The sequence below is a fragment of the Uranotaenia lowii genome, unplaced genomic scaffold (assembly GCF_029784155.1).
Source record: "Uranotaenia lowii strain MFRU-FL unplaced genomic scaffold, ASM2978415v1 HiC_scaffold_71, whole genome shotgun sequence".
Classification (NCBI taxonomy): Eukaryota; Metazoa; Arthropoda; class Insecta; order Diptera; family Culicidae; genus Uranotaenia; species Uranotaenia lowii.
Window position 1 is genome coordinate 21403 of NW_026598656.1, and position 16585 is coordinate 37987.

The 16585-nt window shown below is 35.1% G+C and overlaps 2 protein-coding genes across 2 annotated transcripts; both read left to right on the top strand.

Moving 5' to 3' along the window:
* The first annotated feature begins 2396 nt into the window (after positions 1-2396).
* On the top strand, positions 2397-3187 carry LOC129760653 (uncharacterized). The gene is made up of 3 exons (XM_055758310.1): positions 2397-2519; positions 2607-2842; positions 2923-3187. Exons 1-3 carry the CDS (start codon positions 2458-2460, stop codon positions 2961-2963), a joined length of 339 nt encoding a protein of 112 aa, XP_055614285.1. The 5' UTR covers positions 2397-2457; the 3' UTR covers positions 2964-3187.
* Positions 3188-15485: 12298 nt separating this feature from the next.
* On the top strand, positions 15486-16235 carry LOC129760654 (uncharacterized). Its single transcript, XM_055758311.1, has one exon. The coding sequence runs from the start codon at positions 15486-15488 to the stop codon at positions 16233-16235; it is 750 nt and encodes a 249-aa protein (XP_055614286.1).
* The last annotated feature ends 350 nt before the right edge of the window (positions 16236-16585 follow it).

Genomic DNA, 16585 nt, shown 5'->3' on the forward strand with positions numbered 1-16585 from the left:
GTGCTCGCAAAATCGCCATAGCACAAGTGAACAATCGAACAGAAGTGATTGTGTCATACACACCAAAAATTTTTGAAAATTACACGAGCCAGAAACGCTTAAACACCTAATTTTCTTATGATTTAATTCAAAGAAGATGTAATTTTACATTACTAAGATCTAATTCTATTTCATCTCGCATCTAATTACCACATCGTGTTTAGTTTTATCGCGAGCTTCCTGAAAAACGATCGTTTAACAAAGTTCTTGTAATAAATCTGATCGCGTATGATTTGTGTTATTTTATTTTGGTGTTATAAAGTGCAAACCTCTCAATGGAACGCGAACATAAGGACAGAAAATATGATCCATGGAAAATTCAGCCACGAATCATGGCAAACTTGGATGAATGAAATTGTATCGAAAAATCAAACGTACCAATGAAAATTTGAATATGAATTATTCAAATGATTCCATTGAATTGTGAAAAAGAGCTTTCGGATCGGATCAAGCCGCGGAAAATTTTTCTTCGTAAAATCGAGTTTAAGTGAGTATTATCAAGTGCAATGTTTACATTATTTCTTGTTCGGTCAGCTACTGGAGCTGTATCTGAGCGATCCGAGCCGAATATCATCCAGACATTAGAAAAGTAAGTGGAATCACCTAAACGGAATATTTTGTTCAAGATAAACAGTGTGCATGATGTCAATAATTACTCGTTTACAGAATATCGAAACCTGAATAGTGAAGTTATTGAGATGAAGTGTTACATGGACAAAACAACAACGTCCATCGGTAGTCGTACCCAACTAGCAGCTGATAACTTCGGATTTGGTCGTTTCCAGCGCTGAACCACTGATGAAAGTGAGGTCCGAGTGTTTCCATACAAGCTTTAGCTTGCGGAAGCATAATCGCCAACGGAATGCTACATACTACTACAGAAAATGTATTCCAGGTAATGTACTCTCGATACCAACCTCGATCAGTACAAAAAAATATCACTACGTATAAATACATACGTATATTATTTCCAGATAGTAAACCTGAAAAAAACTTAAAATAGTTAAAAATAAACTGAAATTTCTTTGTTGGTTCCAGTTTTGAAAGAATTAAATGTAATTTTGGTACCTTCGATGAAGTCGTTTTACGATGGATTTTTATAGAATATCCACGATTTTCCTAAAATCTGGAATCAGGAAATTTGGGCCATGATTGGTCGCAGGCAAAGTCGAGTAAACTCAGCAAATAAAAATTGAATAAAATCTGGAATCTAAACTTTGAAATTTTGTATAAAACAACAATGCACATTCAAGGTCAATTTTATTTTTGTTTTGCTAAGACACGCGAAACGTAAATGTAGCTGGTTTAAATAATTTTTACACCAATTTCAATATTTATAGTAAGAATTCAAAATGACGAAACAGCAGAATTTTAAAAATGTGTCGAGATAAATTTATACTTATTCAAATATTGAGTTCAGCTATTTTTGTGTTTATTACAACGTAACACAAACTCAAATGTTATAACCCAAACGGTTTTATAATGTCTATTTAAAGTCAACTGCTTTGCTTCTATCTAATGTTCAAGAATTGTACCCTGTAAAATAAGTTCAATTTAAAAATAGAATCATGCAACGAAAAATGCGGTTTTCTGAAGAGGTCAAATAAGTCAAATGAAAACAAATCGAGTTGTTAGCTTAATGGAATAGCAAGTTTGAAAACCTGCATTTAGATTGTAAAAATTTACTAGAAAGATATTCTGTTTTAGAGATATTGAGAAAGCAAAATAATATTTTCACCCTAACTTCAAACACGATTTTCTAATAACAGTGATTATATAATGCTATTTTAAAATACACAATGAAGCATCAAGACAAGAAAACAGGTGGATAAATGGTTTCAGTCACCGAACCTACCTTGGTTAAAATTTCAATTTAGTGTTAGTGAAATATATATAGTGTGTATGTCATAAAAGTGTTCAATGAAGTTTGGTCAAAACCGATAGAAATGCATTTCTATCAGCTCTTCTATCAGTTGATCAGCTCTTTTTCTGGGCTTTTTACTGGGCTGTTGATTAAACAGCTATTCAAATACTAACGCGCAGTGTTTATTTTAGTTCTTTATTAGCTGTTTTGTTCAAAATTTCAAAAAGAGATTTTGTCAAGACAAATCAATTTCAATTTGGCCATCTCGAAAGGCAATTTCATTTAATTCTGCCCAATTACAAGTCCACAAAATAACAGATTAGAACCCTTTGATTACAATTTGAAAACAAGTACCTGATTAATATTTCATACTGAGATTATAAAATCAAATCAAATTTTATTTCAAATTTTATTCAACTTTTCATTTTAGATAGACCGATTTCTATCTGGTATTGAACAATCCTATTGTTATGAAGTTAAATTTTCTGGTTTTGCTCAACATGAAAATAACTTTTACGGTTCTTCAGGGCAACACGGAGTAGGTCGTCAATACGATGGGGACCACTCTTAGGAATACTTTCGGTTGTTTGCCGGAGGATAACAGCACTTATACCAGGTAAGATTCGATTAATGATTTGAGTTTCTGTACATTTTGACCAGTACATAACAAATTCAATAATAACGTTTTATTTCCTTAAAACAGGTCTCTTGATGGTATTTTTCTTCTCGTCAGGCTCCGGCGAAATACGTGGTGGAATTACCTCTCAAAGTGGACTTATGATCCGGAATCTTCTCTGCTTTTGAATATTGCTTTGATCCCATCATTCATCGTACGTTTGTCTGAGACCGACACTAATCTACCCCAGGATGCCCAGGGTGTTTGGAGGATAACATCCTTGAGCGCTAAGCTCCGAAACATAATTTATATATGGATTAAAGGTTAGTTTATTTAATACAAATAGGGATCATTGTATGAACTTCAATATTCTTGAGATTTAAAATTGATATTTTCTTTTCAGCAAGCATAATCATGTTCACAAGCCCTAGTCAGATGAATTAGAAAAAAGAACCGTAGAACCTAATACACAGAGCTGATCGACGATTAAACTAACTCAGCCTGCAGAGTAGAAGCAATCATGTCTAACACAAGATGACACTGACGAGGATAGACTAATAGGATGAACTCGAAAGCTTAATGAAAATTGGTAAGGCTACGATAAATTTTACATATTTTTTTGCTTATTCATAGATCTCGGTTGGGACGCCTTCCGGAAAGCATCATCCAAGCGATTGGCACCAAGCTGAACGGTGTAAGATATAAAAGCTACACACTATTAATTTTTTGGTGTAAATTTATGTCAAAAAGGATGCACAAAAAAGAAGCATCACTTTTGACATAAAATTACATTGGAAAATACAGAAACGCTTGAAGACATAAAATGTCCGGCTATAATTGAATAGCACATTCGACATAATATTACATCATCAATGATGTAAATTTACGTCAAGTAGAACGCACAAAAGCGTAGCATCGTTTTGGACATATATTTAGATCATTGATGATATAAAATAGCATTGTACATCCTAATATGTAAATAATTCTACTGAATCGAAGCAATCGAAAAATTCCTTTTAATTTAACCACAGTATAAGGAAAGTTCAGATATCGACATTTCGATAGCAACTTACTATCTTCTTCAGTGAGCGTTTTCGATTGAAAACCTTCACTGATAAAAATAGTAAGTTGCCACAAGTTGCTATCGAAATACCGGTATCTGAACTTAGCTTATAACGTTGTTGAATTTAATAAAAATCTTTCGATTGCTTTGATTCAGCGTCGTTTGTATTTTTAGTCATAGGAGCTTTCGGAGACACAATTTTAGAAGCATACATTTCATTTTGATATTCATATTCTTATATTGTTTATGCATCTTATTCAAAAATTCTTTCATATCATTTAAATATATTTTGCAATATTTGCCGCTAGCCTTTGATATTCACTTTTCACGATGCACACACTTAGAAAAATCCACGTGATTTCACATGTAACAGCATGGGTAGAAAGGAATCAGCCATTTACAAGCGATTATACTGGTCATTTCATGTAACCCTACTTGAGTTTGAAAAATATAAACCCACGTATTATTACATAAAACTGCATGAGTAGAAGAGAATCAGGTCATACAGATAACTTAACGTGGTCATACCAGCTCATTTCATGTAAATCTCTGCTTGCGTTCAATTACTCCATGCAGTCATACCAGCATTTTTCATGTAAATCTCCGCTTGCGTTCGATTGTTTTGTTTACTGGAAGATTACATTTGAACCCTCATTTCAAAATGTTTTTTTGTCTCACTTTTGTATCATTTATGTATCATTTTTGTAACACTTGTGTTACATTTTTGTATCGTTTTTGTTTCATTAATGGATCATTTTTGAATCATTTTTATATCATTTTTGTATTATTTTTGAATCATTTTTGTTAAATTTTTGTATCATTTGTGTATCATTTTTATATTATTTTTGTATCATTTTTGTATCATTTTTGTTTCATTTTTGTATAAGTTTTGTATAATTTTTTAATCATTTTTGTATCATTTTTGTATCATTTATGTATAATTTTTGTAACACTTGTGTTACATTTTTGTATCGTTTTTGATTCATGTATGGATCATTTTGAATCATTTTTATATCATTTTTGTATTATTTTTGTATCATTTTTGTACCGTTTTTGTATCATTTTTGTATTATTTTAGTATCATTTTTGTATCATTTTTGTATCATTTTTGTAATATTTTTGTATCATTTCTGTATCATTTTTGTACCATTTTTGTATCATTTTTGTATCATTTTTGTATTATTTTTGTATCATTTTTGTATCATTTTTGTATCATTTTTGCATCATATGTGTGTCATTTTTGTTTCATTTTTGTATCATTTTTGTATCATTTTGGTATCATTTTTGTAACACTTTTGTATCATTTTTGTATTATTTTTGTGTTATTTTTTTATCATATTTGTATCATTTTTGAATCATGTTTGTTTCAATTTTTGTATCATTTTTGTATCAATTTAGAATTATTTTTGTATCATTTTTGTTTCAATTTTGGTATCATTTTTGTATCAATTTTGAATCATTTTTGTATCATTTTTGTATCATTTTTGTATCATTTTTGTATCATTTTTGTATCACTTTTGTATCATTTTCTAGGGCTCGGAAGTTCTTCAAATTAGTATAAACAAAAACTTCAATTGAGTAAGATTGTTTATTATGTGCAACATGTTTAATTTTATACCTCAAGTTTATGTAAAAGAATGTTTGTTGATTTCTTTGAATAAATTCTAAATTGGTAAATTGTTGATCATTCTTCCTCGTTCTAGTCTTGGTTTTTGGCTTCATTAATAATATGTTTCTCTATATCTTTCTTGCTTGTTAATTGGATTTAAACATGATTACAAATCAGTAGTAACAAGTTAAATTTAAAGACCATCCTCAACAAGTAAACTTAAGCTATTTTCTTCAAAAGTTAAAATATGAATTTTTCATATCAATTAGCTTTTATATCTTACACCGTTCAGCTTGGTGCCAATCGATTGGATGATGCTTTCCGGAAGGCGTCCCAACCGAGATCTATGAATAAGCAAAAAAATATGTAAAATTTATCGTAGCCTTACCAATTTTCATTAAGCTTTCGAGTTCATCCTATTAGTCTATCCTCGTCAGTGTCATCTTGTGTTAGACATGATTGCTTCTACTCTGCAGGCTGAGTTAGTTTAATCGTCGATCAGCTCTGTGTATTAGGTGTAGCAGTCGCTCGTTTGAAAATTTTAGAACATAAGTTCCAATTCTCGAAATCGACCAAACTATATTGGATCCGCCTTAATGTACTCTCTTTTCGATCCCTTTTTCAATCCGATCAACTGGTCGGTCGATTTGTGGCTCAGGATGGCTCTCTTTACAGTCGATTTCGACAATGGTTCGAAAAGTTTTGGAAAGAGACGGATAGGGCCAAAGAAAGTATGTAAAACGCGCCGCACGTTAGATTCGTAAATTTCCCGAAGATTTCTAAAGAATGCTCGGGAAATGACGTACTTCCGCTGAGGTCGTAGGTCCGAGGTCATTGGCCCTGAACTGAGGATACACGCTGCAGTTCACTTTGATCTCGGCAGTTATCGCGAGTGGAAGTCAGTTGATCGCGTTTAGAATTCTTTTAAAAAAGTTAGAGTTTTTCAAACGGTAATATAAGTGGCGAATGTTAAAATTCCGAAGCTTAATTCATTTATTTTTTTTCCCAGCTAGTGCCAATAAAGCTGGTTAGATTAGGGCGTAATAAAACCAGTGCGTGTTTTTATAACAAATAAATCCAGGTAAAGTCGTGCATAATCTTGAACCATCAACCGTGAATGTGCTAACTTTTACGCCGTATGGCCAAACATAGTTTCCGCCCTAACATACAGCTAACAAGGCCTTCCACCATACGATTATCGATCCTGCCGAAGAACACCGGAAGAATCGACGGGACGAAAGCGATCGCCGCCACCCACGCTATCGTCCACGCCGCGGTTCACAACATCCAACCGACATCGCATTCTGCCCAGCGACCAGGGTAGCAGAATCAGTCAGCAGCATTTGTTCTGCCAGCCATCCGTCTACGTCACGCTCCATCCCAGCTTATCATCATCACCGAGAGCGAATCGCCGCCGGTCGGCTACGTCATCATTCGATCAGCCGAGAGCCGGAGTTGTAAGTAGAGCTGAGAATAAGACATCTTCTGGTGAGTCGATGACCATTGCATTGTTCTTTTTTTTCCCTCTTTGGGCTTTGCAGCGCGTACTGCGAGACATCGACCACGCTGTGCTCTCATCTATATGGTGCAGCGTGGGGTCTTCTTAGCGTCCATGAAAGACGCCACTGAAATTTGCGCATATCAAAAATCATGATTTTTCGGATCCTGTAAATTCAGGCCCAACATTAAATATTCGGCTGTGTGGAGCATAAAGTATGCATACGTAATTTATAGACGCCCACACAGCCCATCTCTACCCCTCGAGTGCCGGCAGCGTTACGCTTTTCTGCCGGACAAGATATGGCCCGTTAGCACCAACGGTTCAAGCTTGAAATTATTTCTTTGCACGCACTGGATTAGGAGGAGAAAAATAAGAAGAATTAGAAGATAGATGATTAAGATTAATCCCATGTATATTACACTCTATGAATTATACACACATGAAACGAAGTACACAATTTGAAATTCACTTACCGTTAAGAATAAAAGTTTAAACATCGATGTAATCCCACAAATAAAGTACTTAAATTCCTCCGAATAAATGTTTTAAGTAGAGAAATTTTTATGTCTCGTCACTTTCGCGTAACGAATTCCTTGCCCGACGCCACGTGCGTCAATTTGAATTGGGCTTTTCTGTTTCCACGACCGAAACGTGTTGGTTTAGAGTGTTCTGAGGCCCAATGATGAGTAACTCAGGTATGAGTGACCTCTTACCGTGTATTTGCTAGGGATCTTGGGGTGATTTGGGCAATCTAATGAGTGAGTCCAAGATATTATCTTGAGTTTTACACCACATTCATTGTCAGCCTATCTGAATCGGTCCTTATAACATTTCTGACTATCTTCGGGACCTGCCCAGAAGAGAGTCTCAGCCGGGCAAACAAACCGTGGTGTGTAGTCTCCGGAAACGGAGTGGCGCAAAAGCTATACGCTTAAAGGGGATCGACCAGAGCAGGCTACATTTTGGCGCCCAACGTGGGGCCCGAGGCCCGAGGCATCCGCAAGGATGTTGTTACGTCCTTTCCGATATTCCAGCTCTATATCGTAGGACTGGATTTTAAGGGCCCATCGCAAGAGTTTGGCATTGCCCGTCCCTACCCCCATTGTGAAGAGCCAAGTTAAACTTCTCGCATCCGTGACTATCTTAAAACGTGTCCCTTCCACATAATGACGAAAGTGCTCTATAGCAAGTAGCACTCCGAGGCATTCTTTCTCAACAGCAGCATATTTGCGTTGTGTACTACTCAGTTTTTTACTGAAGTAGGCAATAACGCGAGGTTCTCCTTCAATATGCTGAATCAATGCAGCTCCAACCGCATTGTCGGAAGCGTCTGACTCGATGACAAATGGATGGTCGAAACTAGGATTCCCTAAAATCGGAGCTGAAACTAAAGCTGACTTAAGTTCGTTAAAGGCTCCTTCCGCGGCTTCGGTCCACACGAACTTCTGCTTACTTTTCTTAAGCAGATCGGAAATTGGTGTTACTATACGGCTGTACTCCTTTATAAAACGCTGGTAAAAGCCTGCAAGACCCAGTAGTCTTCGGATGTCTTTTACACTGCGTGGTCTAGCATAATCTAGAATAGGAGCAATCCTGGAATTATCGATAGCTACCCCCTCTTCGGTTAACAAATATCCTAGGTACGAGACTTGCTTTCGACAAAATCTGCTCTTGTCTAGCGATATGGTTAGATTCCCCTTGTTGAGTCTCTCTGCTACTAATTTCAGTAACCTCAAGTGTTCAGCGAATGTCTTTGTAGCGATGACAATGTCATCCAAGTAAACGAACACCTGAGGCTCCAGGTCAAACCCTATGACCCGATCCATCAGCTTGTTCATGCTGAAAGGAGCATTACAGAGGCCGAAAGGACATACTTTAAAACGCCATAAACCCTTCGAAGTGCGGAACGCTGTATAGTCACGCGATTCCTCTTTCAGTGGGATTTGAAAGTACGCGTCTTTCAAATCCACAACTGAAAAGAATCTCGCCTTTCCAAGCTTATGGAATATGTCTCCCATCGCTCTCATTGGATAGGAGTCCTTTTTCGTCCACGCGTTAACTTTACGGAAGTCCAGACAAACTCTGAGCTTGCCATTAGACTTTCGCGTAACGAATTCCTTGCCCGACGCCACGTGCGTCAATTTGAATTGGGCTTTTCTGTTTCCACGACCAAAACGTGTTGGTTTAGAGTGTTCTGAGGCCCAATGATGAGTAACTCAGGTATGAGTGACCTCTTACCGTGTATTTGCTAGGGATCTTGGGGTGATTTGGGCAATCTAATGAGTGAGTCCAAGATATTATCTTGAGTTTTACACCACATTCATTGTCAGCCTATCTGAATCGGTCCTTATAACATTTCTGACTATCTTCGGGACCTGCCCAGAAGAGAGTCTCAGCCGGGCAAACAAACCGTGGTGTGTAGTCTCCGGAAACGGAGTGGCGCAAAAGCTATACGCTTAAAGGGGATCGACCAGAGCAGGCTACATAGGTTCTACGGTTCTTTTTTCTAATTCATCTGACTAGGGCTTGTGAACATGATTATGCTTGCTGAAAAGAAAATATCAATTTTAAATCTCAAGAATATTGAAGTTCATACAATGATCCCTATTTGTATTAAATAAACTAACCTTTAACCCATATATAAATTATGTTTCGGAGCTTAGCGCTCAAGGATGTTATCCTCCAAACACCCTGGGCATCCTGGGGTAGATTAGTGTCAGTCTCAGACAAACGTACGATGAATGATGGGATCAAAGCAATATTCAAAAGCAGAGAAGATTCCGGATCATAAGTCCACTTTGAGAGGTAATTCCACCACGTATTTTGCCGGAGCCTGACGAGAAGAAAAATACCATCAAGAGACCTGTTTTAAGGAAATAAAACGTTATTATTGAATTTGTTATGTACTGGTCAAAATGTACAGAAACTCAAATCATTAATCGAATCTTACCTGGTATAAGTGCTGTTATCCTCCGGCAAACAACCGAAAGTATTCCTAAGAGTGGTCCCCATCGTATTGACGACCTACTCCGTGTTGCCCTGAAGAACCGTAAAAGTTATTTTCATGTTGAGCAAAACCAGAAAATTTAACTTCATAACAATAGGATTGTTCAATACCAGATAGAAATCGGTCTATCTAAAATGAAAAGTTGAATAAAATTTGAAATAAAATTTGATTTGATTTTATAATCTCAGTATGAAATATTAATCAGGTACTTGTTTTCAAATTGTAATCAAAGGGTTCTAATCTGTTATTTTGTGGACTTGTAATTGGGAAGAATTAAATGAAATTGCCTTTCGAGATGGCCAAATTGAAATTGATTTGTCTTGACAAAATCTCTTTTTGAAATTTTGAACAAAACAGCTAATAAAGAACTAAAATAAACACCTGCGCGTTAGTATTTGAATAGCTGTTTAATCAGCAGCCCAGTAAAAAGCCCAGAAAAAGAGCTGATCAACTGTAAATGCATTTCTATCGGTTTTGACCAAACTTCATTGAACACTTTTATGACATACACACTATATATATTTCACTAACACTAAATTGAAATTTTAACCAAGGTAGGTTCGGTGACTGAAACCATTTATCCACCTGTTTTCTTGTCTTGATGCTTCATTGTGTATTTTAAAATAGCATTATATAATCACTGTTATTAGAAAATCGTGTTTGAAGTTAGGGTGAAAATATTATTTTGCTTTCTCAATATCTCTAAAACAGAATATCTTTCTAGTAAATTTTTACAATCTAAATGCAGGTTTTCAAACTTGCTATTCCATTAAGCTAACAACTCGATTTGTTTTCATTTGACTTATTTGACCTCTTCAGAAAACCGCATTTTTCGTTGCATGATTCTATTTTTAAATTGAACTTATTTTACAGGGTACAATTCTTGAACATTAGATAGAAGCAAAGCAGTTGACTTTAAATAGACATTATAAAACCGTTTGGGTTATAACATTTGAGTTTGTGTTACGTTGTAATAAACACAAAAATAGCTGAACTCAATATTTGAATAAGTATAAATTTATCTCGACACATTTTTAAAATTCTGCTGTTTCGTCATTTTGAATTCTCACTATAAATATTGAAATTGGTGTAAAAATTATTTAAACCAGCTACATTTACGTTTCGCGTGTCTTAGCAAAACAAAAATAAAATTGACCTTGAATGTGCATTGTTGTTTTATACAAAATTTCAAAGTTTAGATTCCAGATTTTATTCAATTTTTATTTGCTGAGTTTACTCGACTTTGCCTGCGACCAATCATGGCCCAAATTTCCTGATTCCAGATTTTAGGAAAATCGTGGATATTCTATAAAAATCCATCGTAAAACGACTTCATCGAAGGTACCAAAATTACATTTAATTCTTTCAAAACTGGAACCAACAAAGAAATTTCAGTTTATTTTTAACTATTTTAAGTTTTTTTCAGGTTTACTATCTGGAAATAATATACGTATGTATTTATACGTAGTGATATTTTTTTGTACTGATCGAGGTTGGTATCGAGAGTACATTACCTGGAATACATTTTCTGTAGTAGTATGTAGCATTCCGTTGGCGATTATGCTTCCGCAAGCTAAAGCTTGTATGGAAACACTCGGACCTCACTTTCATCAGTGGTTCAGCGCTGGAAACGACCAAATCCGAAGTTATCAGCTGCTAGTTGGGTACGACTACCGATGGACGTTGTTGTTTTGTCCATGTAACACTTCATCTCAATAACTTCACTATTCAGGTTTCGATATTCTGTAAACGAGTAATTATTGACATCATGCACACTGTTTATCTTGAACAAAATATTCCGTTTAGGTGATTCCACTTACTTTTCTAATGTCTGGATGATATTCGGCTCGGATCGCTCAGATACAGCTCCAGTAGCTGACCGAACAAGAAATAATGTAAACATTGCACTTGATAATACTCACTTAAACTCGATTTTACGAAGAAAAATTTTCCGCGGCTTGATCCGATCCGAAAGCTCTTTTTCACAATTCAATGGAATCATTTGAATAATTCATATTCAAATTTTCATTGGTACGTTTGATTTTTCGATACAATTTCATTCATCCAAGTTTGCCATGATTCGTGGCTGAATTTTCCATGGATCATATTTTCTGTCCTTATGTTCGCGTTCCATTGAGAGGTTTGCACTTTATAACACCAAAATAAAATAACACAAATCATACGCGATCAGATTTATTACAAGAACTTTGTTAAACGATCGTTTTTCAGGAAGCTCGCGATAAAACTAAACACGATGTGGTAATTAGATGCGAGATGAAATAGAATTAGATCTTAGTAATGTAAAATTACATCTTCTTTGAATTAAATCATAAGAAAATTAGGTGTTTAAGCGTTTCTGGCTCGTGTAATTTTCAAAAATTTTTGGTGTGTAATTGATATGAGAAATTCATATTTTAACTTTTGAAGAAAATAGCTTAAGTTTACTTGTTGAGGATGGTCTTTAAATTTAACTTGTTACTACTGATTTGTAATCATGTTTAAATCCAATTAACAAGCAAGAAAGATATAGAGAAACATATTATTAATGAAGCCAAAAACCAAGACTAGAACGAGGAAGAATGATCAACAATTTACCAATTTAGAATTTATTCAAAGAAATCAACAAACATTCTTTTACATAAACTTGAGGTATAAAATTAAACATGTTGCACATAATAAACAATCTTACTCAATTGAAGTTTTTGTTTATACTAATTTGAAGAACTTCCGAGCCCTAGAAAATGATACAAAAGTGATACAAAAATGATACAAAAATGATACAAAAATGATACAAAAATGATACAAAAATGATTCAAAATTGATACAAAAATGATACCAAAATTGAAACAAAAATGATACAAAAATAATTCTAAATTGATACAAAAATGATACAAAAATTGAAACAAACATGATTCAAAAATGATACAAATATGATAAAAAAATAACACAAAAATAATACAAAAATGATACAAAAGTGTTACAAAAATGATACCAAAATGATACAAAAATGATACAAAAATGAAACAAAAATGACACACATATGATGCAAAAATGATACAAAAATGATACAAAAATGATACAAAAATAATACAAAAATGATACAAAAATGATACAAAAATGGTACAAAAATGATACAGAAATGATACAAAAATATTACAAAAATGATACAAAAATGATACAAAAATGATACTAAAATAATACAAAAATGATACAAAAACGGTACAAAAATGATACAAAAATAATACAAAAATGATATAAAAATGATTCAAAATGATCCATACATGAATCAAAAACGATACAAAAATGTAACACAAGTGTTACAAAAATTATACATAAATGATACAAAAATGATACAAAAATGATTAAAAAATTATACAAAACTTATACAAAAATGAAACAAAAATGATACAAAAATGATACAAAAATAATATAAAAATGATACACAAATGATACAAAAATTTAACAAAAATGATTCAAAAATAATACAAAAATGATATAAAAATGATTCAAAAATGATCCATTAATGAAACAAAAACGATACAAAAATGTAACACAAGTGTTACAAAAATGATACATAAATGATACAAAAGTGAGACAAAAAAACATTTTGAAATGAGGGTTCAAATGTAATCTTCCAGTAAACAAAACAATCGAACGCAAGCGGAGATTTACATGAAAAATGCTGGTATGACTGCATGGAGTAATTGAACGCAAGCAGAGATTTACATGAAATGAGCTGGTATGACCACGTTAAGTTATCTGTATGACCTGATTCTCTTCTACTCATGCAGTTTTATGTAATAATACGTGGGTTTATATTTTTCAAACTCAAGTAGGGTTACATGAAATGACCAGTATAATCGCTTGTAAATGGCTGATTCCTTTCTACCCATGCTGTTACATGTGAAATCACGTGGATTTTTCTAAGTGTGTGCATCGTGAAAAGTGAATATCAAAGGCTAGCGGCAAATATTGCAAAATATATTTAAATGATATGAAAGAATTTTTGAATAAGATGCATAAACAATATAAGAATATGAATATCAAAATGAAATGTATGCTTCTAAAATTGTGTCTCCGAAAGCTCCTATGACTAAAAATACAAACGACGCTGAATCAAAGCAATCGAAAGATTTTTATTAAATTCAACAACGTTATAAGCTAAGTTCAGATACCGGTATTTCGATAGCAACTTGTGGCAACTTACTATTTTTATCAGTGAAGGTTTTCAATCGAAAACGCTCACTGAAGAAGATAGTAAGTTGCTATCGAAATGTCGATATCTGAACTTTCCTTATACTGTGGTTAAATTAAAAGGAATTTTTCGATTGCTTCGATTCAGTAGAATTATTTACATATTAGGATGTACAATGCTATTTTATATCATCAATGATCTAAATATATGTCCAAAACGATGCTACGCTTTTGTGCGTTCTACTTGACGTAAATTTACATCATTGATGATGTAATATTATGTCGAATGTGCTATTCAATTATAGCCGGACATTTTATGTCTTCAAGCGTTTCTGTATTTTCCAATGTAATTTTATGTCAAAAGTGATGCTTCTTTTTTGTGCATCCTTTTTGACATAAATTTACACCAAAAAATTAATAGTGTGTAGAACAATAAAAGTGCTTCTAATTATTCACCATTTACGCTTGGTTTGGATGCAATTAAGTGCATCGGAAAAAGTGTCAGCCATCGCGATATCGGGACATTTCTACCGGATACCTACTAGCGGAGTGAAGCCGATACCTGAGGTTGATCGGTCAGCAACGCAGCAGAGGTCAGCTGATTTACAACCAGCATCCGACGCAGCGTCTGAAGGAGCAGTTTTTGTGGAATCTTAAAAGAAGGAAGTATTTACTGGCTTGGTGCATGAGGCCAAAGAAAGTGCGAATCAATAAAGATTTTAAGTGTGAATTGGTCTTTTAGTTGCATGAAGTGTGTGCCCTGTCCGTAACTATAAATTGGTCTTGGTTCATTATTGGCATTTTTTTACTTTGCAATTTTCACTGGTTGTGCCCACTCGCTGCTGTCAATATCGGGTTGCTAGTCTCGGTATTTCGCGTCGCGATCGGTTAGAACGTTGAGTTGATCAAACTAAGTGCATATACCCTGAGTCAGAAGCACATAAGGTGCATGTCAGAGCACATAAAGGTGCAAGTCAGTAGCACAGAAGGTGCAAGTCGGTTTTTTGGTCAGAATTATTCAGTATTGGACGGATTGGGTCCAAGGTGTTTGAGTTTGTCAGAAAATTCAAGTTTGCTGAAGAATTTAAGTTTGAGTCGGAATTCTTGTCAGAATCAAGTTTGATTTGTATGAATTTAAGTTTGAGTTCGAAACTTGTCAGAATTAAGTCTGAATTAGTTTGTGTTGGAAACATTGTCAGAATCAAGTCTGAATTTGTCAGAAAAAAACAAGTTTGTTTGAGTTTGAGTTGGAAAACTTGTCAGAATTAAGTCTGAATCAGTTTGTGTCGGAATTCTTAAGTGAATATTGTCGAAAATCCTGTTTGAAACTTATCAAAATTGAGTCTGAGTCTCAAAATAAGCTTGCGTCAGAATTCTTGTCTGAATATTGTCAGAAACCTGGTCTGAAATATTGTCAGAAATTAAGTCAGAAATAATCCTGTCAGAAATCGAGTCTGAATTCAAATCGTCTGAAATATTGTCAGATATTAAGTTTGTGTCAGAAACAACGTGTCAGTTTTAGAGCTTGTCTAAAGTTACAAGTCTGAATTCGCCAGTTTTGAAGCCTGTGTCAGATTACAAAAAGTGTTGCAATGTCGAGAAGTACGCTGAAGGCTTTGCAAAAACGTGAACGGCAGTTATATGTGATTTTCGATGGTACTGATAGATTTATCCAAACCTATCACATCGGTAGTGATCGGTGCCAATTAAGTTCAAGGTTGCAAGTGATTGATACAGTGTACAGCGAGTTTTTCGAAATACGGAGCAAGATTGAAATGTTGCTGGATGAAGCGGCCGAGAAAGAGCAGAAAGATGCTGACAGCGAAGTCAAAGGGGAGATTGCAAAACAGCGCGAAGAAAACGACAAAATTCTGCAGCAGTTTGATGACCGATACTTTGCAATTCGAGGTGACCTCCTTAGACTTCAAGGCGATAAGGATGCCTTAGGGGTGAACACAACCAGCAACAGTCAGAGTCAGTCTGTGTCAGGGAATACGTCCAGAGTAAAGCTGCCAGAGATTCGTTTGCCGTCCTTCAGTGGAACAATCAGAGAATGGGTTACATTTAGAGATTCTTTTCGTAGTCTCATTCACGACAACGAGCATCTGACGAAAATGGACAAATTCACTTACCTCCGTTCCTCTCTGCAAGGTGATGCACTGAAGGAAATAAACAACATCGAGCTGTCAGAGGCGAACTACGACGTTGCCTGGAAAATGTTAGAAGTCCGCTACGAGAACAAAAAGTTAATTGTCAAGGCTCATCTCGACGCTCTCTTCGCCCTCGAACCGCTGAAAAAAAGAGAACTACGACGGCCTGAACTTCCTCATCAGCGAGTTTGAGAAAAACTTGATGATGTTGCAGAAAATCGGTGAGCCAACGGAGTCTTGGAGTACAATACTAGTCTACATGTTGTGCGCTAGACTAGATTCTGCAACATTGCGCCAATGGGAGACGCATTACGGGTCTAAGGAGGTCCCAACGTACGAAGAGCTGCTACTGTTCTTGCAAGGTCACTGTTCAGTTCTCCAATCAATCACCTCTGCAAGAAGTCCACCATGCGAAGCACGTCAGACAAGATCAACAGTTTGCCATACAACCATCCGATCGGATTCACGATGCCCGTTTGTACCGAATCATGGCACTCACCGTTTCACTGCCAGAGATTCCTTCGATTGAAGATATCAGAACG